The following is a 21,401-nucleotide window of genomic DNA, read 5'->3' on the forward strand; positions in this document are numbered from 1 at the left end:
CTAGGTTTACCAGGAGAAGTCACATGAAAGCCCTGACTATAAAAAGACAAGTCAGATAAAGTCAAACAGAGAGCATGGCTAGTGTCACGATGACCCTGTATCACAGGCCCCATGGGCTTTGACTATCGTAGTGGTGGTGGTAGGGGGGGTTGCTATGATCTTTCGACCACTTGATGAGTTACATACAGTAAATGTAAAAGAAACAGATCAAGTTTTATTCCTGGGTGTTATTAAAAACAAGTGTTACTACTATTCGTAGCGAGACTTATCTATCTGCAAGAAAAACAATAACCTTTGGTTAAAAATTGTACTTCATAACTTAAAAAGCAGTTTTGTAAACTGCAAATTATTGACACATGTTACTGACTCTGTTTCTGGTTTAACTGGTTTCTTGTTAAACGTAAAGTTCACCCAAAAATGAAATCCTCCTATGTTGTTAAACCTGTATAAATTTTGGATGAACAAAAAGAAAGATATTTTAAGAAATGTTTGTAACCAAACAGAAGCATCATTCACTTCCATAGCAGGGCTCTATGCTAATCTTTTTCCCAAGGAGTACATGTGCTCCTAAATGAAAAAATTTAGGAGCACACAAAGAAATATAGGAGCACAGTGAAAAAAGTTGATTAAACTGCTCAATTCATATGGAATAGTTGTATGATCTTTTTGTGAACTTTTTTCGAAGCATCAGGTGTAAAATTAGCATTAGTTACCTAAATCGAATCAAAATAATAAAAACACTCGTCATTGTATAAATTAAATATAATTATTATTTTTGAGCTACAGAAGTGATTTTCTCTTTAGTTGTTTGATTAACATTAATGATACAGACTTAAGTAGGTTAATTGAGGTTACTGTCTCTTTAAGATGAGCACGGACTGGTTTTTGACTCTAATCTATACATACACTTAAGACATAAACAAATGTTTTTATTAGAAATTAACAAAACTGCTTTTTTTCTGAGAAATTTCTCTTACAGAAAGATTTGATGTTCGCTTGCTCTTTGAAACGTGTCTCTCTGTGCATGCACTATTGAGTGCCCTTAACCCGCACGCACACACAGATGGAGGGCGAATTCCAAACGCCGCAGCTACAGTCGCTTCATACAAAAACGTTACGTTGCTTTTCAGTGCTCTATTCACCAAATGTATTTTAATCGACTACACGAGACACAATAGCGCAACTCTCGCTATAGTTTACACATCAAGAGTTCTGATCTTTGAAGGGCATAGGGATGATCACTGAACCGGACACCTTCAGCAGCACGTGTGTCTGTGCGTACAGAAAGCTGCTAACTTTAGCACCTTTTTGTGGTTAAATTGTTTAAAATCACTTGAATGTTAACATTTGCAAGCCTTTGAAACACTTGCAAATGATAAACGTTCCCTTTTTAAATTTGCGTTTTAATCCGCGAATCACATGCAAGCCGAACCGTGGGTCGTGATTCGTACAGATCACGGATCAACTGCGATCCGTCAAAGCACTTTCATATGCAATAGTTTGCGCATTGGCTTGATGAATAGATAGCTCATCTGTCTTGATGCGTGTTGCAGTAGCGTCATCATATCTGGCTATAACATTTTTAGCACTGTCACTTAACTCTCTCACTTAAAATCCAGCAGTTCCTGCACATTACCACACTATTTCAGTGATTGCCTCATTGGTTGCGAATCGTCGCTCTCATTTGAATAAAGTTACGTCATCATGTTACGTTCACATCGCGACCCGTCCTCTTCCTTGCTTTCATATGTGAAATCAATGGTATGTTTCGCTTCATCACGCTGCTGTTGAGTGTATTGAAAACAGCCCGTCCCTCGCGCACTTTGCTCCTAAATTATTTTACAAGTTCGCACATAACTATTTTATGCGCAAATGCGAGTGAAATACTAGCACTGTAGAGCCCTCCATAGTATTCTTTTAACCTACTATAGAAGTGAATGGTGCTTCTGATTGGTTTGACAGTTCTCAAAATATCTCCCTTTGTGTTCATCAGAACAAGGAAATGTATACAGGTTTGTTACAACATAAGAATTAGTAAATAATTACATAATTTATATTTTGGGTGAACTATCCCTTTAACACACTATTGTCTTGGTTATTTTAGAACGTAATTTGGCTCCCTCTGCTGTCTGTAAACGTTAACTTAAAAAAAGTTTTCATTCTGAATCTAAATGCTGGATTTGTCAACAGCAACTACATACATTAAAACACAACTGTGACCTACTCACCGGGCAAGCTGATCCCTCACTTATTTTATTGCATAGATACAAAACTGTTACTGATGTGTTGTTGTTGTTGTATGTTTGTCTTGTGATAACTGTGTTAAAACATTAATGGAAAGGCTTTACTGCCATATTTCGCCAATGAAGATGATAAAATGTAATTTGCTTAATTTAAAGCAAAAAGCGTACCTTACGTTATACATACAGTCTATGATTATACCTTACACACAAAACACAACAAGCACAAAATACAAATACAAACTGTTTTGGTTAGCTGACGTTTATGTCAGTATTTTGAAAACAGCAGGCACGACAAATATGGCCACGTGATACGTTATCAACTAAAATCTGTTTAAATGCCACCTTTACGTGTACTTTGATTATAAGATTGTGAATATAAAACAAGATGTTCTTCATTCCTCAACTGAAAAAAGCTAACCTGACCTAACCAGAATTCCGAAAAGCTAATGTTTGACGTAAACTACACAACCACACAGACCGCTCAGTCGCATATTGAACGTGTATTCGTACTCTTTTATGAAGTATTAGGTAAAACAAATTTTTTTTTTAAACAAATGGCTTACCAGGAACTTGGCAAAGTGTGTGAGACCGCCCCGAGGCCTTTGGTGACCTCGAGGCTGCGCGTGTTGTTATCAGAAACTCCTTGAGCTGAGTAACGACGACAGGACAACCGAGGAAGCTGAAGGACACCTGAAGACATCCTCCTCACTTTATAGTGTTTGGACCCATGATTTCCCTGATTTACGGAGTCCCATTCTCTCTAAAATAAACAGAGCAGGTACCCACTTTAAGACACAATGGGGCGGTTTCCCGGACAGGGTTTAGGTTAATCTAGGACTAAGTTAGGCCTTCGTTTTAGGCATAGTTTTTACAGACATACGTTACAAAAAACAAATACCATGGTGTTCATCTTAAGACCAAACGATGGCACTGATATAAGATGTTTTTACACTAAGCAGCGTAAACATGCATTTTAGTCTGGAAACCCCCAACATTAAAATAAAAAAGATAGGTTTATTATCTTCTAAAGTTCTGTTTTATTTAAAAATGAATAGTTTGTCCTGTTTATCAAGTGGTGATAATCTGCAGTCATGGCGATTTTACACAGATGTTCAGAGAGGACAACAAATTGTAAACAGGTACTGATGAACTGATACGACCCACCTCTGACTTCCAAAAAGACTTTAAAGACGAACTTCTCCTCATATTGTTGAAACGGGGGCAGAAAAGTACAAACTCAAAAATACAAAATGAAGAAACTTTAAGGTACCTGTAAAGGACATTAAGTGCAATGCAGTCAGATACTATAAGCGGTTATGACGCATCAGCCACTGAACTAAGAAAAATCAACTTAATAATCCTCCATATGTGCAACAAATACCACTTACCCCAAATCTGATAAGATGTATAGTGTTTTCTTTTGAAATGTATGCCATTTAAAAATATTCAGCACAGTTTAAGAGTCTCCATAGTCTAGACATTTTTGGAAAAGGTTGCTTTCGGTGTTAAACCATGTGTGAGAATATCCTGTTAGAACACCTGTGTTTTATCACAGGGTTAAAGCCCCTATATAGACAAACAGTGTCATGTCACTCTCACTCAGCAGGTCTGTGCTGTTAACAGAACACTGAAAGATGGATACCTTGATATAGGAGCAAGTCTGCTCCTGTGTATTTAGATTAATCCTCAAACCTCAAGCTTCAATGCATAACAATGCAAATAGGCTTTTATTCTCGTATTCTAAATAAATATTGACTTCAGTTTATTGTTAGATTCATCAAACACCAAAATAAATGTATTTTCCATCAAATCCACAAAATAGTCAGACATTTATGTCACAATGTCAATGTAGAGATCAGATATTTTTTTTTATCATTAAACACTAAATTGTTTAATGAAAACCTTTACATATAAAGGCAATTCATGAATAACAACTCTGAGATGGTAATTGGCAATTCAAATAGCCAGCAACATTATAACTAATGCAGTATTTGCACACTATTGTAATTATGCTTGACCAAAATCAAAGTATACATTATTACAGTAAAAGATAATGGTGAAAACTGTATAATGTACAGTTGTAAAATATAATTAGATGTGTTCATTCATGTAAACAATACACAGATTAAAAACACTCTTTAAAATTATTTTAAACATCATAAAAAAACAAAAATGCCTTTGGCAAAAGTGCCATATACCTTAGATTTCAAATTTTTAAAAAATTACAAAAAAATTGTCCATTTATAATCTTGCATAATAAGATGTCATTTAATTTTGTGATCAGTGATGCACTTTAAATGGTCCGTCATTTCTTCAGACTTCAGTCAGCGTTTGTTGTGACTCCTACTTGGTCCCCTGTAAAACCCAGATGTTATTATTTATCTGTTTTTACTTTTACATCCAACGAGTAAGCCATGCCTAAATAAACACAACCCTGGTTTTGTTTATTGATCTAGCAGTACCTAATGTTAAAAGTTAATTATGTTTTTTATTATTATTATTATTATTAAACATTTCTTACTGTGTTTGAGGTAGGAGAGGTAAGTGTCCCATCCTAGAGTGATTATATTCACGTAAAGGACACGATACTTGGGTGGCAAGAAGTAGAAATTCACCATCTGAGCCGCTGGCCAAACACACCAATCTGCCTAAATAAATAAAGTTATGCAAAGCTGTATTAAAATCACTCAGAATTACGTTTTGCATTTTAACTCCTGGTTAAACATGTCATGTGCAACATACCTTGTAAAACTCCCAAAATTTGTTTCTGAATTCTGCCTGCGCCTCCGACAACGTGTGGCCCTCCATTACACCCATACCTTCATTTAACAGAAAATAAAAATTAAATTACTCAAAGAATTAGATAGTCTAGTATAATTTCACAGTATTAAAGGGATAGTTCACCCAAAAAATGAAAATTCAGTCATCATTTACTCACTCTCACCTGTATAAATTTCTTTGTTTGTAACCAAACTGATCATGATCCCCATTCACTTCCATGGTAGGAAAAATAACACTATGGAAGTGAATGGGGCTCACGAACGGTTTAATTATGGACATTCCTCAAAATATCTTCCTTTGTGTTCATCAGAACAAAGAAATTATACAGGTTTGTAACAGCATGAAAGTGGGGAAATTTTGAAAGAATTTTCATTTTTTGGTGAACTATCCCTTAAAATAATCTTTCTGCTTGTTTAACTTATTTATATAAATAAAAAAGATGTGTTTACATATTCTTAGAAATGGAAATCAGCAACATCATCTTACCAAGAAAATACCAGGCTCCCAGTGCTGGAGACGCGACCAGCTGATCAGTAAGCACTTTCTTGCATACATTATTAATGCCATTGCCGACAAAGTATTTATCAAGCCACATGTACCAATAGTGCATAAATGGACCCATGGAGCATCCGACAGCAAACATGCAACCTGTAGAGGGCGCAACACGATAAGATTTCATTTGATGAGTCTCGCGATACTTGCGTGACATAACGTTCACACGTCACAGTTAAAAACAAACTTTTATTAATTCTGTATTAGTGCGTACACTTCACACACACATATATGTAGCTTAATACATACATTTAAAAACAAAATCACAATAAGCCAAATGTGTGAGCTTAGTTCGATTGTTACCTGTACGGAACCAATCACGTGTTCGGCCGGGCGTCCTCCGTGTTTCTCTGGTTTGCTGGATGAAATCACCCGTTGCTAGCATTCCTCCACAACTCACCGTGTTGGTAACTATCAGAAATCTGCCTCTGAAAAGCGGCTTCCAGTAACCCGCGATCCGTATGAGAAAATCCTTACTATGTCGCGATATCATGTTTTGTCCGATTTAACTCAAGCAGTATTAAATAAAGTGCAAACGATCATTCAACGCATGTCGGCTCCATTCGCTACGTCTGTTCCTTCAGGTTAAATGATACAGTATACACAGTAACATTTTTCTAACTTAAAATGGAAACAAAAACATCTTGCATAGACAAAACATACGTTGAGTTTTTGCGTTCTCCACAAATTTACTGAAATTAAGATTAAACGGCCATTTATTCTCACAAGTTGTTCTGCTGCGGTGAATTGGCGTCTTTAGATGTCATTTTAAGAAATAACTAACAGCAACCCCCAGAACTGTCTCCCAATCATAGCTTCCAATGAGACGGTGAAGAGTCACGTGGGTAATGGAGTTGCGCTCACAAGCATCAAGATTGCGTCAACATGCGCAGAACGGCTTGACCCCTATCAATAGAAGTGCATTTTTCCTTTATTTCAATAGCATAGGTCCAGTCAGCATTTTCACCCTTTGGGTTTGGTTTAACAGTGGCTTTTTATCACTTTGTTGACCAACCGAATGTGGAAAGACTGGGGTTAATGATAAGCAAAAATGAAGACAAGCAAAAAAAAAAAAAATGGCTGAGGACATTTTACTTGAATAAAGTCCACATTGAACAATATCATTTTAAAAGATCAGTAACACAATACATTTTTTAATAAAGCATTTATTAATACAAAAGATTTAAAATGCATTTGTATAAAATTGTGGTCAAGTCAATTGTTTTCAGCAGAACCATGTACATATGCTAAAAACTAATAACATAAAAACAGTACATTACATATTGTTTTCACAATGTGTTTTATGCATCAATTCTTGACACAAGTAGTGCTTTTGTCAGATTCATCGACTGACTTAGTTCATGCAGTAACTGCTGGATTTCTTTCCACTTCCAAGACCACAAGCAGCTGGTTTTTCACCCTAAATATAAACACAATTAACATGTTACATACACTTTATTGACGCAAGAATGAAACATTGGAATGATAATAGGCTGTGACACATGAAGCAGGTTACAAACCTTGTACAAGCTGCACACAAGACTGAAGAGAGAGTTCATTGCTTTATCCTGGAGGTCATCTGTGTGCTCCTGCAAAAACAATATTCAGCCATGTAATAAAAAACAGCACACGAAAATACATTTTTGTGAAAAGAATAAAGACTTCCTTACTCCATTAATGGTTATCCAAGGCACATACTCATGAGGGGGTTTCAGAGCACCTGTTTTTACAGCATTTTCATGCATTATCTTGTAGCCCTGATCTCCCTTCACACATTTCATAACTGAGTCCCATATTTCACCAGACATATAGACTCCAACACACTGAGAAAAAGGGTACAGGTATGCATTTCACTACAGTATACATTTACTTAAATCAAGCTGCTTTTGAAAAGCCACAAATAGCTTACAAAAAAAGAGAAGCACAAAATAAGCATACCAAAGTAATGAATGAGGAAAAAACAGCGATGACCACTTACAAGCTGGGCAGCTTTCAGAACATCTGGTGCTGACTCCATACAGAAAATAGCCGGGATAGCTGTCATCCCAAGTTCATTTAACAAGCAAGCCTGACAGGAATGATAACAAGCAAAATAATATTACCCATTAGCTTATTTTCGCTATTAATTCAGTCTTCAACTTATGCTTTAACATTTTTATAAAAGCAATGAAAAGGCAAAACCTCACTTCAATCATGTTACCCAAACATTCATCATCTCCATGTTGACAAACAAATTTATGCTCTGGCGTTTCCTATGGCAAAAACACATGATGAGCAACAGATAAAAACAGATTGATTTAACTTGAAGCAAACATTATTTTTTTACCTGTGCATTTCCAAAAGGAACAAGCTCAAAATTCATGATGTCTTGCAACATAATCCAAGTTGGGACGAGTTGTCCTACTAGAAACTGTCTGCATCCAGGACACAGGGACTCGTAGTAAAGGCTAACATTCACCGCGCCTTCATTGGGCTTTGTCACGTTAAATGCATTCATGCATTGTTCCAGTACCTGAAATGAAAGAAAATACTCATTTCACACTAAACCAGACTTCTGTATTTCTGATGCCAAAATGCCAGGTTTTATTTCCGCAAAATGTAGGGATTTCCCCAGGCAGTGGGACTTCAACAACGCTTATTTATAGGCTATGTATGCATATGGCCACTTGCAGTGATTTCAAGTAGACATCGAGGCGACTAAATAAACTGACCTGAATTCACCCTACAATAATATCTATGCGTCCCCGGGATGTATGCGCTTATCGTCAGTAAACCTTATGTATTAAATAAACCTTCAAATGCGCATTTTCTTACTCGGACAAATTTTTTTTAAAGCTTTTAATTTATCATAAAATAACAATAGATTCGGTGGCTACAAAACGTTTGATGTAAAAAAAAACAAAAAAATACTTACCCCGCATTCAGCTGCAATCTCTTTAGAGTCGCACCATTGTGACGGCGGATATTTGCAGGAAAACAAAAACCTCGCGTGGCTTTGGCTCAAGACAGCTAAAAGCGACACAAACACTTTCAAAGCAAACATGATTGCTGATCTACTGCTGCCTTACTAGCTCACCGAAAGTGTGTTTCCTGCATTTTAAATGTTTTATACGGATATTGAAGGTGCGATATTTTGATTGGTGGTTGTTGTGTGACGTCACTAAAATCCGGCAAGACTTAGAAACCCAACAGAAACACGAGCAGCAGCTCACTTGCAGTCAACATATTTGTTGAATTACTGTATAATCACATGATAGATTACAGGAAAACATAACTATAAACTTTACTCCTCATTTCCAGTAAATATTTAACATTGAATGATTTACGTGAAAAACAGAAAAACGAGCATTAATATGCCTTAAAGGGATAGTTCACCCAAAAATGAAAATTCTGTCATAAGTTTCTTACTCTCATGTTGTTAAAAACCTGTATAAATTTCTTTGTTCTTATAAACATGAAGAAAAATATTTTGAGGAATGTGTTTACCCAAACCGATCATGAGCCCCATTCACTTCCACAGTAGGAAAAATAATACTATGTAAGTGAATGGGGCTCATGAATGAACTGTTTTCAAACATTCCTCAAAATATCTTCATGTTTATCAGAACAAATGATACAGGTTTAAAACAATACGAAAGTGAGAAAATGATGACAGATTTTTCATTTTTGGGCAAATAAAGGATTTAGTTGGCTTTACTCATGCAACAATTTTTAGATTTAATTTAAATACCATTCAGATAAGATATACCCACTAGATTGGATATCACATGATAACTTTGTGAGAAGACATCTGACTCTGAATCAGTGAAGCTAAACATTACGCAACACAAGTGTATCAGGTCTTCAGTATATTTAATATTTAACCAGTGCTTTACACCATTCAGATTCATCTGCTGGTCAATTGTATTTTAACTAAAATAGCCATTATTGTTCTTACATTTATACAGGTAGTCCAAGTGTTCCTGTAGCATAACTCATGGGTTCAATTGTATGGATCATGCATATTGACAAAATGTATAGCTTGAATTTAAATAAAAGCCAAATAAATAAATGTTTTTGGCCATCCCAGCTGTGGGTCATGTAAAGAACACATGACAAAGCATGATTAAGGTAGCTCAGGTCTTATGACATCGTCAACCTTAATAGCAGTGTTTAGATAGAAGGGTCATAAAGTAAAACAGATGACATCAGACAAGAATGGTGCAATAAACTCAATATGTTTTTATTGTCTTAAAAATAATTTCATCTAGCTATTAAAGAGCCAAATCTCCATAATGCTTGTGTACCTGTTTGAGAGACAAACAACACTGACGCAAACTGTACACTAAAAAAAAATCTGCATCCAAAAACAGATTGAAAAGAAATAAAGAAGCTGAAGTATATGTACATAAAGATTGTGCACACACATCCAGTAGAATTGTATAGGGTTACAAACAGTGCTCCCTTCTCTTCTGACTCTAATGGCACTCTGCTGTGCATTATAGCTTCAGACGCACTTGAGAGAAACAGGACTAGGTATCATTTTGTTTGACCAGATGAAAATATGAAAGGGCAATAATGGAATATAAAACTAATTATATTGAATTAGTTTGAAAATTTAAAACAATTCTTAGAGGCATAAAGAGCTATCGTTGTAACTATGCAAATGAATTAAAACAATTGCATGCAAAATCCCGAACCGTGTATCGTTGAACTTTTATGTATTTATAAACAAGTTTATTATTTAACATTCTATTTAAGTGAATGACACATAAATTGTTTATTTTATAACCACAATAGTAAATGATGGCCATAGTAAAATTACTCTTACATTTTGCTATATGCTTTTTAGGGGTTTTCCATCCAAGGTTTTAAGGAAGGAAGGCATGCAGAGGAAAAAAGAAGCTGCCAAATTTACACTATATAAGTACTTGTTTTAACAAAGGGAAGTTACACATAAACCAGCCTTTAATATTCACTACTTTACCTTCTGTTCTTTTGTAACTTTTCATAACTTGTAACCCATCAAAAAATCTACTCTGAAAAATACAAGTTAAAAAAATAAATATAGAAACTGGAAAATCTGCTATGGGTAACATTTGCATTTTTAAAGACGATGTAACAGATTGTGTTCCTAACTTCCTTGTTTATTAAAAAAATCTGTCATGGCAAAGTGAGGGAGCACTGTTTGAAGTAAACAAGGAAGGAAAAACAAAATCTTCAAGTTTAAAACAACAAAGGCACAAAAAAAAGACAAGAAACTCTGTCTGTACAGATTCCCCAAAGGACCCGACGGAGTATGTCCGAAAATACATCTTCTATTTGGTTAATTAGATACTGTAAACATTTGTAAATGTACTGAATGAAAGATATTCAAGCTAGCTTATCTTTGAATTCATAAGGTCATTACTTACAATGAGAAACAAAACATTGACACATAATTATAGCCTCTCTCTAAAAAAAGGTAAAGAAAAAAATTAAAGCAGACCCACTACGGCATTATCATAACACTTTATGACACTACCACAGTTTCATTTTAGGCCTGTAACTAAAAAAAAGTACCTAATATAATTGCTCGTAAAGGCTGTCAAGCTTCATTAATCGTCACCAACAAAGCATCATATCACCTCACCTTAAGGTGTGCTCATATAGTGCATTTAGAGGACTTTATCTCACACACAAACTCTTAACTTCCAGCACTCCGGCTCAATTTCTGTGCTCTTAATGACACAACATTTCAGAACAAAGTCAATCCGAACATTCGATCATACCCAGTGTCTCTGTCATGCCGAGCGTCGCTGTTTCTCGCTCCACTCCAACATAATCTTGTCAAAACAACTTCTGATTTCATTGATAGGACAATACCAGGAGCGTATACCGAAAGACACACAAAGCGAGTAAAAGATTAATCCCACTTTTTCATGGGGCAGATTTATAAAGAAAAATCCTTATGTGGAGGATGTCAAGATCTAACAAGTTTTACATTTCAATTTATGAAATATTACACTGCATCAGTCTTTGTCAGCTAGCCAGCCTACGGTATTTAACCTCTTTAAAATGACATAAAATGGATAAAACTATTCCTGTGGTTAAAAAAGTATCAAATGCTTTCATTTAAAGAACTGACATACTTGAAAGTGCATATTGGTTGTTTAAGACCAAACCTCATTATAGAGCTTAAAGCTAATGATGAATATCACAAATAATATTTCACAATGTTCCTCTCTGTACTGTCAATAACAATGCCTTTAAAACGTTTTCTAGAACAGGCATTAAAATAATAGTTTTTTATAAAAGAAAATTTGCAGGTAGTCAGAATTTTTAAAGAATGCTAAATTTAAAGTCCCTTTAAAGTCAATCTTGAAAATTGTTTCTAAACACATTATAATGTTAGAAATGTACTGCTGAAACATGCCACAAAGACTGTAAACTATCTACAGGGTTCCCACACCTTAGTTAACTTCAAATTTAAGGACCTTTCAAGGACTTTCCAGGTCCAATACCCTCAAATTCAAGGACTAAATGTGGAGACACATTTCAAATAAGAGCAAGGTTACATCGTGTTACCTTTTAAGATACATTGTTACAGTTCTCTTTCGAGGGAACTCGCGCTGCGTCACTGCGGTGACACTTTGGGGGCGCCTCAAGGGGTAAGTGCGTATGAATGTGTATATCAAATTCAAGCAATGTTGAGGCTTAACGACAAAGACAGGGTGAGGCGGGAGCCAGGAAGTATATCGCTATCTCAAATATTGCCAAAGACGGCGTTACAGGGACGCAGGACGTATGGCAAGAGAGTTGCAGCGTCTCGTTCCCTTCAGGGAACAACAGTCACATACGTAACCCGAGACGTTTTCAAGTGTGAAACACAACTATGCAAAAAAGCATTTTGGTATGAATCAACATTTGCATACAGAAGATATAAGCATTTAAAGCGAACAGTTTAGCACGTGTGCTTAAAAAGTCTAGAATTTTTAGGATATTATCCTACACTACACAGGGAATATGGATTTTTTTCCAGAAAACTTCTTGTATAAAATAGAATCAAGCTCTTTTAATGACCTGTATCTATGCATGTATGTATATTTCAAAAACTTCCCAGGACCTTGAAATTTTTCTCCCTGATTCGCAAACTTTCAAGGACCTGTGGGAACCCTGTATGTAGTAAGTTAAACAGTTTTACACCATTTCTGAGCTCAGAATTTTTAGGTAAGCCTAAAACGGTGGCTTGATGACGCACTTGAGCCACCGCGCATGGCCCTGCGCCTAACACAATCAAGAGCATCCATTAAGATTGTAGTGGGATTTGAAAGTTAAGGGAGATGGTAGCTTCCCCCCCGAGTGGACGTGGTTTCAGCGCTGACAGCGGACACGCCCCCCATTTGAAAGCAGAGAATCCTTCCCATTTTATCAAGATTTTTGAACTTATTTTCTTTTCTTTGTGTTTTTTATTCAAATTTGGTTGGGTGGTTAATAAAAATTTTCTGTGGTGTGCAAGCTCAGAGCACATTTAATATCTGACTTTACAGGGACTTTAAAGCATATTTCAACAAAACTTGGTTTGTAGGGTAATAATAATTGAAACATTTGCTTAAAATCACAACCCTTCAAGATTATACCAGAATACTAGAATCTATGGAAGAATTATGTACCGCCCCAACCACAAGAAAACTCTTTCCGATATACAAAACAAAATCAATATGACTCCCTAGTGAGTAAAAAAAACCCTCAGCGTTCACACACTTTCCCACCCTGCAGTTTTCTGGCAACTCTTGGCTGTGCAAATTCCACAGATGTCACATTTAATCACCAATTCTTAGTATGCAAATGTCAAATTCACTATCTAAAAATCGCAGTTTCATCCAGCCAACTTGTATGATGTTGACATACCAGTGTATCACTTGGCTTTAAACAAGCCAGCACTTACTATAGTATGAAACACTAGGGGGAGTAGTGTTACAAAACAAGGGCTCATTTAAAAAAAAACATTTTTGTGGAATTGCACTGCAGTCTCTAACAAAGATGTCCTCAAAATTCTGAAAGGTTTTTCATTTTATCCGTTCGCCCCATTGAATAACTGCCATCGCCCTACAATATCTTCAGAGCGAGACTAATTTCGCTGTGCGTGTCGTTGCTTTGGAATCACCTTTGTCTACACCACACGGTCTCTGTCCTGGATCATAACTCTTCCCTACAGCTCATTCTCACATTACAAGAGTCAAAAATAAAGCACCAGGAAGCACCAACATCTGCTAGACCACAGAAACCATTAGGATCTCCGACTCTAGCTTTGTGGTAGAACAGAAAAATGTATAAAGTTGTTGATGGCTATTTACTTAAACCATGACAACTAGCTTTTAGGATAGAGGCAGATTGGAAGCTAAGAGGACTGAAGTGTCCCTCCACCACTTTAGACATAAAAAAAAGATTCACTTGTTTGTTTCACATCTTCGCATAAAGAGAAATCTATTTATACGGCTGGCAGAAGCAAACTACCAAACGTAATACACATAGGATGATAACCCACAGCAGTAACATAATGGCTAAAAGATTTCCAAAAGCTGTGACTTTCACTTAATTCCACTTGATTTAGGAATTACTCATCTTCGTCTAAAATAGGTGAGAAACAGCCGAAACCAAGCACTAGTTCAAGCTTATAAGGAATCATTTCACACTTTTCTCTCTAACTGTCAGGATCTGTAAGCTTGACCCATGCAGACCAATACAGTATATGCAACTTTTCGAAACGACCCTTTCTTTGTTTTAGACTAAAAGAGTACTGAAGTGATCTTATCATGAACACGACTGCAGCTGCTACTGATTGATACAAACACTACAGGCTTACAAAAGAGCCAGATATTTACTTATAATATTATACTGTGCTTATCTGTTTTCTAGGATAAACATAAAAGGTTGGTGTTAGTATAGTTTGCTCCGTATATTGTGCTTAATCATGCTTTAAATGCGCGTCCCGGTGCTCATCTAGGCTGCTGCGCGAGGACCGGGTAGGCCAGGGTTACATTCAGTGAGTCGTTGTGCTGGACCAGGGAGGTGTGTTTGTAGTGCAGGACCAAGTCTTTCAAGGAACCGTAAAGGTTGTAAGGCTCAGCAAATCCAAAACCCGTGACTGTCTTGTGAATGACGCAATGCCTGATCTCTCCGTCCACGCTATTGAAAATTAAGACAAGACAGATTTTACATTAGTGCATTTTGCAGACACTTTATCCAAAGCATTTGATGTATAGACTGTGTTGTTGCTTTATAGCAGCGTTTCTCAAAGTGTGGGGCGCGCCCCACTGGTGGGGAATAGAAACATTACAAGTAGGTTATGATGACTTTTGGCAAGGACAAAATGATAAAGTTGCATCACATTATTATTTGTATGTTTATTTTTTCTATTGAAAGTGTTTAAAGGATAAGTCAATTTTCTTAAAAAAATCCAGATAATTTACTCACCACCATGTCATCCAAAATGTTAATGTCTTTCTTTGTTCAGTCGAGAAGAAATTATGTTTTTTGAGGAAAACATTCCAGGATTTTTCTCATTTTAATGGACTTTAACTCTTTCACCGCCAGCATTTTTTAAAAAAGTTGCCAGCCAGCGCCAGCGTTTTTCATGATTTTCACCAAAGTTTAATGCCTTCCAGAAAATGTTCTTTTTCAGATATATAAACATACAATATACCAAATGAAATAACAGACCCTCTGCTTTCAAACAAAAAAAAAACGTTTCATCCTACCTTGAGTAGTTCTTTTGTAATCAGCTTTTGAATATGGGTAGGTTTCTGCAAAAACACCACATTTTGAGCAAAAAGCAGAGATAATTCCATGTTTGTGACGGACTTTTCATAGCGATCCCATTCAGAGCGATCTTTTAAACAGACACGGACATGCAGCAGCTTGCCATAGGGCAATACTTCCGGGTTTAAAAAGTTGCGGAAGGGCGCCACCTGGTGGATAATAGCGGTATTGCGGAAAGACGGAAAATCTCGTCATTGGCGGGGAAGCGTTTTCTCTTAATTGACGAGATATCTCGTCAATGGCGGGGAAAGAGTTAATGGACCCCAATACTTAAAAGTTTTAATGAAGATTAAAATTGCAGTTTCAAAGGACTCTAAACGATCTCAAACGAGGCATAAGGGTCTTATCTAGCGAAAGAATTGTCATTTTTGGCAAGAAAAATAAAAAATATGCACTTTTAAACCACAACTTCTCGTCTTTCTCCAGTCGTGTGACGCGCCAGCGCGACCTCACGTAATTATGTCATCACGTCAAGAGGTCACGAATGACATATCGAAACCACGCCCCAATGTTTACAAGTGTGGAGAAAGAGGACCGTTCCGACATTGTTGTATGTTGAATGATACTAATTAATGTCTTTGTGTCAGTTTATTGTTTAAAATGGTCCGCAAATGTGCGTTTCATATAACACGTGACCTTTCCACGGCATTACCAATTATGTGAGGTTGCACTGGGGCGCCACACAGCCGGTTTCATGAGCAATCCGGTCCCCCCTGGCAAATCGGTCTCCCCTAGGACCCCGATTGGTACCTAGCACTAATGCATGGTCAAAAATTTGTCATTGCGATATCTCATCTGCTTTAGCGGTCTAGCAAGCTAATTACGTTGTACAAAATAGAAGCATACAACATTTTTTAAATAAAAGTTAACAAATATTCATGTTGAAGATACGTCAGCACTTTTGTGTCATCATCTGCTTTACAAAAACAATACTTTAAATTTTTGTAAATTATTAACATATACATTACGAAATGTATTTTTTATAGTAAAAGTGTAGTAATCATGGCTTATAAATTATAATTTTAATGTTTGATTTAACTATGTATAATCATATTTTGTATAAGTAATTTATTATCTTTAAACAGTACATAAGTGGAAAGGGTACAGTATATAATATCTAAATTATAAAATGACACAAGCAATGTGTAGATCTCACCACCTTTAGCCTCATTTATATACTACTATATAGCCCTTTTCACACAGACATTCCGGAAAATACACGGAAAATCCATCCTGGATTTTTCCGGAATCGTTAGATTTTTTGTTCATTCACACTGCCATGATTAGCCGGCATCTGATGGTCCCGGAAAGACACATGACCTATTGAAAGTCCTGCCCTCTCTTCTACGGAGTGTCTAAAGTTTGCAAATTATTTATTATTTCTTTCTCCAGAAACCACTCGCGTGCATTTTTGTTTATGATAAGATTATAAAGGAGCGCGTAAACGCACCATTCTAATGCTAGTGAATGATCTCAGCTTCTGAGTGGATATTTGACGAGCTCCCTGATCTCTGCTTTAATACAGTTTTCAGACATTTCTCATCGTGATTGTTTATATGCATTTAAAACACGCATTTTGAGGAGCTGAAGGATATATCTTGTTGGGATGACGTGCGGGTATTTTTGTTTATTATAGCTCAAATGAGCAAGTGGCGCGATATTCTTTTATGCTGCTGAATGATCTCCGTTTCAACGCAGTAAGTGACGAGCTAACTTACCTGATATCTGCTTCAGTCCAGTTTGCTGACATTTCTCGTTGTGAATGTTGTAAATCCCTCATTTTAAAGAGTTGAACCAACTTCATGTTGCCATGACACGCGCGTCCACACTACGGCATGTGCGTTATTGTTTATGCGTCTCATTTATCATTTCCTGATAACTGCTTTAATCCGGTTTGCGACATTTCTTGTGGTGAATGTTTATATGCATGTTATCTCTCGTTTTAAGAAGCTGAACCATAACTTTTGTTGTGATGACGCGTGCGTCCTAACTACGACACGCCCATTACGGCATTCTTTCGGCTTCTTGTTCACACAGAGGGTTATCCGTGTATCTGACTAGGTCCTCTTTCCGGCAACTATCCCAGAAGATATATGGGACGAGTTTGTGTTCACACAGACGCTTGTCTGGCAATTTTACGGGTATTTTCTGGGACCAAAGGTCTGTGTGAATGGGGTTAATGAAACATATCATTTTAAAGACATCAATTGTAATTTTAACAACGTTCTAACTACCTAAATCATAACGCGATTTTGTAAGAATTGTAGTAAGGCACTAAGAAAACTACCCATGAGGAGTTTTTTCAGCCAATTGAATCACGCGGGGGAGAGTGAATTGCCAGGGGGGACCGAATTGCTCATGACACCGGCGGAAGAAGAAAAGATGTGGTTTAAAAGTGCTTTTTCATTTTTCTTGCCAAAAATGACAATCGTTTCGTTAGATAAGACCCTTATACCTCGTTTGGGATCGTTTAGAGTCCTTTGAAACTGCAATTTTAAACGGCATTAAAACTGTTAAGTATTGGGGTCCACCAAAATGAGAAAAATCCTGGAATGTTTTCCTCAAAAAACATAATTTCTTCTTGATTAAACAAAGAAAGACATCAACATTTTGGAGGACATGGTGGTGAGTAAATTATCTGGATTTTTTTTAAGAAACTGGACTAATCCTTTAATGCTGTTATGTTTTAAAATATGATGCAATTAAATTAATTTTAAAAGTTAAACTTAAAGCCTAGTTAATTACCATTTTTTGGGGGGGGGGGGTGATTGGGGACTGGTGGGGTTTGGCCCTACATCCAAAGTGGGGAATGGCAGAAAAAGTTTGAGAAACACTGCTTTATAGAGATGAAAAGACTTCAGTAACTCACACTACAGAACAAGCGAATGAGCCCTTCTGGGTCTGACTATCTCTGATGAGGAAGGTGCCGTCTCTTTTGCCTTTCAGAAGATCCTCTGCGTGTGTGCGCATAATGTCTCTGATGTACCATGAGCATTCATCAAGATGTGTTTGATCGTCATCATCATCCACCACCAGAGAGTTGGAACTGCAGAGTCATAATAAGTTTAGAGTAGATATCCTTATTAATGATTGAGTAAGGTCATTGAAAATCAGTGATTGAAACTTTAATGCTCCTCCTAATCTCATAAGCCTAGATTTCTCAGACAGAGAATATGCTTTTAAGGAAACCTTCCAGCTTGTTCACTTTTTCGAATATGAAAACCATCTGAAGAGAACTTACTCATCTTTTCCCTGGTTTCCTGAGCCCAGCCATTCGTTTATCTTCTTTTGCCGAGTGCCTTTCTGAGTCAACCATCTGCAACGATGGATTGCCATAAACATCAGTCTGTGAATAAATGAACTCTGGTGAGAGAGCATTTATCTTGTTCTTACCCGATATACTGGTCCGTTATCTTCCTCAGCTGGATGAGGTCCGGTTTCAGGCTGTTCATCATCTTGTCTATCTCGCGATTTTCCGTGGCTTGCTGCTTCAGGTCCAGTTCCAACTTTCTCTTACTGTCATGTATCTCTATCACTCTGGACTTCAACTTTTCAAAGTTGCTCTGAATTCTGAACATACACAAAACTGCTTAGATATATGAGCCAAAACATGATTTTAACCAGGGAATTTTGGGACACAAGTACCTTTCGATCTCCCTGTCGTTGCCTTCTCTGCGTAACTTCTCGATGCTTTCTCGACCGAGGCGCTCCTGGGTCTCGCACTGCTCATCAAAAATCTTGATGGTCTCATTAAAAGCCTCGATGGCTGTTCGTTTCATCTGGAGTTCCTGAGATTGTATAGACCATTATTGTTAGAAATTCTGTTCATTAGATCTTAATTTTCTTAAAAAAATTAAAAAGTGAAAACATTAAATGTGGCCTACTTGCGATGAACGTGTATATCTTTCATACAGTGCGTCATACTCTTGACTCTTCTCATCATACTGCTTGTTATACACCCTCAGTTGCTCACCTACCGCCTCAATACTGTCCTCTTTCACCACCTGATCCTGCAAAGCACAGAGAGATGCCTTTAAAAATCTTGTACAGGATTTGGATACTAGGGGTGGGTGGTATGACTATAATCTTAGCTATGATTATAGAGATTTTTTTTAAATGTGTGACCCCTAAAGTCTCATCTAATGATGAGATTAGCAGCATTAAAGTTTTTCACTTTAAAGATTTCACTTTAATTTCAATCTTGACATGATCTTACTCGGTCAATATTAAAGATATCAAAATTATATTTTCACATAATTATTTTTATATTATGTAAAAAAAATTATATAGAAAACAGCAAATAACAAAAAATTGAGCTGGGTTTCACAGGCAGCCTCACAGTTGATCATATATTTGAATTTATTATGATACTGTATACCACGGTTCTCAAACCTTTTTTGTGAGCTAGGGCTACCACAATGGATAAAACAATCTGGAGGGCTACTTTTTATATAGAGGGTATGCACGTGATGTCACCTTCGGCGAAAGTGACTGTGGTTACGCCCACTGAGTGGCAAAAGACAAAGCGGCAGCATTTGTGAAACCAGCGAAAACACAGGGAAACACGTCTAAATGGGAAAAGGCTGTTGTGCAGAATGCAATAAATCCACTCAACCAATCACAGTGCACCATTTCACGCATTTTAAACAACAATGGCGGCGTGGAATACACATGAAATACTGGTTTTTCTCATCTTGTACTTCATGATCAACAAACAAACAAAAACAAAATAATACGTTGATGGCATTGATAAACCTGTGGTGGTTTTCTGTGACGGGAATGAAACGTAAGCCATCCACATCTAATAATTTCCACGAGAGGCACTCAGGAGACGGTAAAATGGCGGCTGTTGCTTGTTCTCCCGACAGCATCAAGCTTCTGTCATGCTAACACATTGACCCCAGGGGATCTTATTAAAAACTTTCCATTATTTTACGTGAAGCCAACGAAAATCGAGCAGGACCAAAACATTTTACAGCTGATCGCTGTGAAGAAAGTTTAGCGACGACGTCCCAAGTATAACCGCAGCAATGACAGCGTTCCTAATATGACAAAGTAAGCGTTTTGATTAATGCCATTAATGTTTATTTTTTTTTATCAGTGTATACCACTAGTCAACTAAATGAATATAACATGGCAAAGATGAATGCACAGTTATATATTGATTGAATAGATTTATAGCATTGTGAAAAAAAATCTGTTTTTATATTAAATCTTTGAAAATCAAATTATGGATTTTAATATTTTATGTTTTTATAACCTAAAGATGCTATGTGAAAGTTTGAAAAAGAAAATAGAGGTTTTCATCTTGTCACTTTCTTGGTATAGAAAACACGTTTTTACCGAAATTAATAAAAATTTATTTATTGCGTTTTGGAACCGAACTCTTCAAATATAATTTCATTGTCATCTTTGTCAAAGCTGTTTCGTATTAAATAAAAGTAAATTAACCATAAAAACACGTAATAAATCTGTCATCAGGATGTACTGTAATACCACCCAGCCCTATTTGACACTTTCATAAATGGACTGTTACGAATATGATTCCTGTAAAGAAAAGAAACTATCAGTCTGCTAATTTCGAGATGTGTGAAAAGTAGAGACATGGCACCTGCTGATATTTAGACACAGGGAAGAGCAGGCGAGTGTCCAGCTTGGCGTTGTACTGAGTCAGTGACTCATGACGGTAGTGGTTGATCAGCTCCACCACAGAGAGAAATGTAAGAGGTTCGGAAAAGCCATACTTCCCCCCACGGTGAAAAACCTTGATCAGTTTGTTATTTCCTCCTTTCCTGGAATAAACAAGTCAGGGCTTTGATCACATTTGTGCACAAAGTAAAGATGCAAATAAAACCAAATGATGGACCAGCGCATCTCTCTTATCTCCAACTGATATCAAACTACTGTAATATATTTGCCTGCTGGGATGCTCACCTGAGGGTCAAGGTGTACTCTCCTTGAACTCTGCTTGATGCGTCCCGCACCAAAAACGTACCATCAGCTGTGTCTCTCATTTTGTCATTCACCTCCTCTCTAAAACATCAA

The 21,401-nt window shown here is 36.8% G+C and overlaps 4 protein-coding genes across 6 annotated transcripts in view; all 4 read right to left on the reverse strand.

Annotated features, from left to right (window-relative positions):
* The window catches only part of pde4ca (phosphodiesterase 4C, cAMP-specific a), a 53,252-nt gene extending 49,427 nt beyond the window's left edge, over window positions 1–3,825 (reverse strand). Inside the window, exons 1-3 of the mRNA XM_055202190.2 lie at window positions 3,632–3,825; window positions 3,408–3,513; window positions 2,807–3,003 (exon numbers count right to left, since the gene is read on the reverse strand). Coding sequence (XP_055058165.2) covers window positions 2,807–3,003; window positions 3,408–3,449 — 239 coding nt within the window. The 5' untranslated portion in view covers window positions 3,450–3,513; window positions 3,632–3,825. The remainder of the gene's footprint in view (window positions 1–2,806; window positions 3,004–3,407; window positions 3,514–3,631) is intronic.
* Window positions 3,826–3,968: 143 nt separating this feature from the next.
* mpv17l2 (MPV17 mitochondrial inner membrane protein like 2) lies at window positions 3,969–6,424 on the reverse strand. The gene is made up of 5 exons (XM_055202200.2): window positions 5,880–6,424; window positions 5,511–5,672; window positions 4,986–5,062; window positions 4,765–4,891; window positions 3,969–4,598 (listed from the first exon to the last, which is right to left on the reverse strand). The coding sequence occupies exons 1-5, from the start codon at window positions 6,067–6,069 to the stop codon at window positions 4,564–4,566; spliced, it is 591 nt and encodes a 196-aa protein (XP_055058175.1). The 5' UTR covers window positions 6,070–6,424; the 3' UTR covers window positions 3,969–4,563.
* Window positions 6,425–6,724: 300 nt separating this feature from the next.
* Window positions 6,725–8,674, reverse strand: ifi30a (IFI30 lysosomal thiol reductase a). Its single transcript, XM_055202197.2, has 7 exons — window positions 8,491–8,674; window positions 7,903–8,088; window positions 7,763–7,828; window positions 7,555–7,644; window positions 7,247–7,399; window positions 7,097–7,165; window positions 6,725–6,996 (listed from the first exon to the last, which is right to left on the reverse strand). The coding sequence occupies exons 1-7, from the start codon at window positions 8,617–8,619 to the stop codon at window positions 6,931–6,933; spliced, it is 759 nt and encodes a 252-aa protein (XP_055058172.1). The 5' UTR covers window positions 8,620–8,674; the 3' UTR covers window positions 6,725–6,930.
* A 1,103-nt stretch (window positions 8,675–9,777) lies between these two features.
* pik3r2 (phosphoinositide-3-kinase, regulatory subunit 2 (beta)) overlaps window positions 9,778–21,401 on the reverse strand; it is a 34,478-nt gene continuing 22,854 nt past the window's right edge. For all 3 annotated transcript variants that reach the window (XM_055202204.2, XM_073875722.1, XM_073875721.1), the window contains exons 9-16: window positions 21,291–21,389; window positions 20,968–21,148; window positions 19,241–19,366; window positions 19,002–19,144; window positions 18,750–18,926; window positions 18,598–18,672; window positions 18,226–18,402; window positions 9,778–14,723 (exon numbers count right to left, since the gene is read on the reverse strand). In XM_055202204.2, the coding sequence (XP_055058179.1) occupies window positions 14,534–14,723; window positions 18,226–18,402; window positions 18,598–18,672; window positions 18,750–18,926; window positions 19,002–19,144; window positions 19,241–19,366; window positions 20,968–21,148; window positions 21,291–21,389 (1,168 nt within the window). In that variant the 3' untranslated portion in view covers window positions 9,778–14,533. The remainder of the gene's footprint in view (window positions 14,724–18,225; window positions 18,403–18,597; window positions 18,673–18,749; window positions 18,927–19,001; window positions 19,145–19,240; window positions 19,367–20,967; window positions 21,149–21,290; window positions 21,390–21,401) is intronic.

The sequence above is a fragment of the Misgurnus anguillicaudatus genome, chromosome 2 (genome assembly GCF_027580225.2).
Source record: "Misgurnus anguillicaudatus chromosome 2, ASM2758022v2, whole genome shotgun sequence".
In the NCBI taxonomy this organism is placed as follows: domain Eukaryota; kingdom Metazoa; phylum Chordata; class Actinopteri; order Cypriniformes; family Cobitidae; genus Misgurnus; species Misgurnus anguillicaudatus.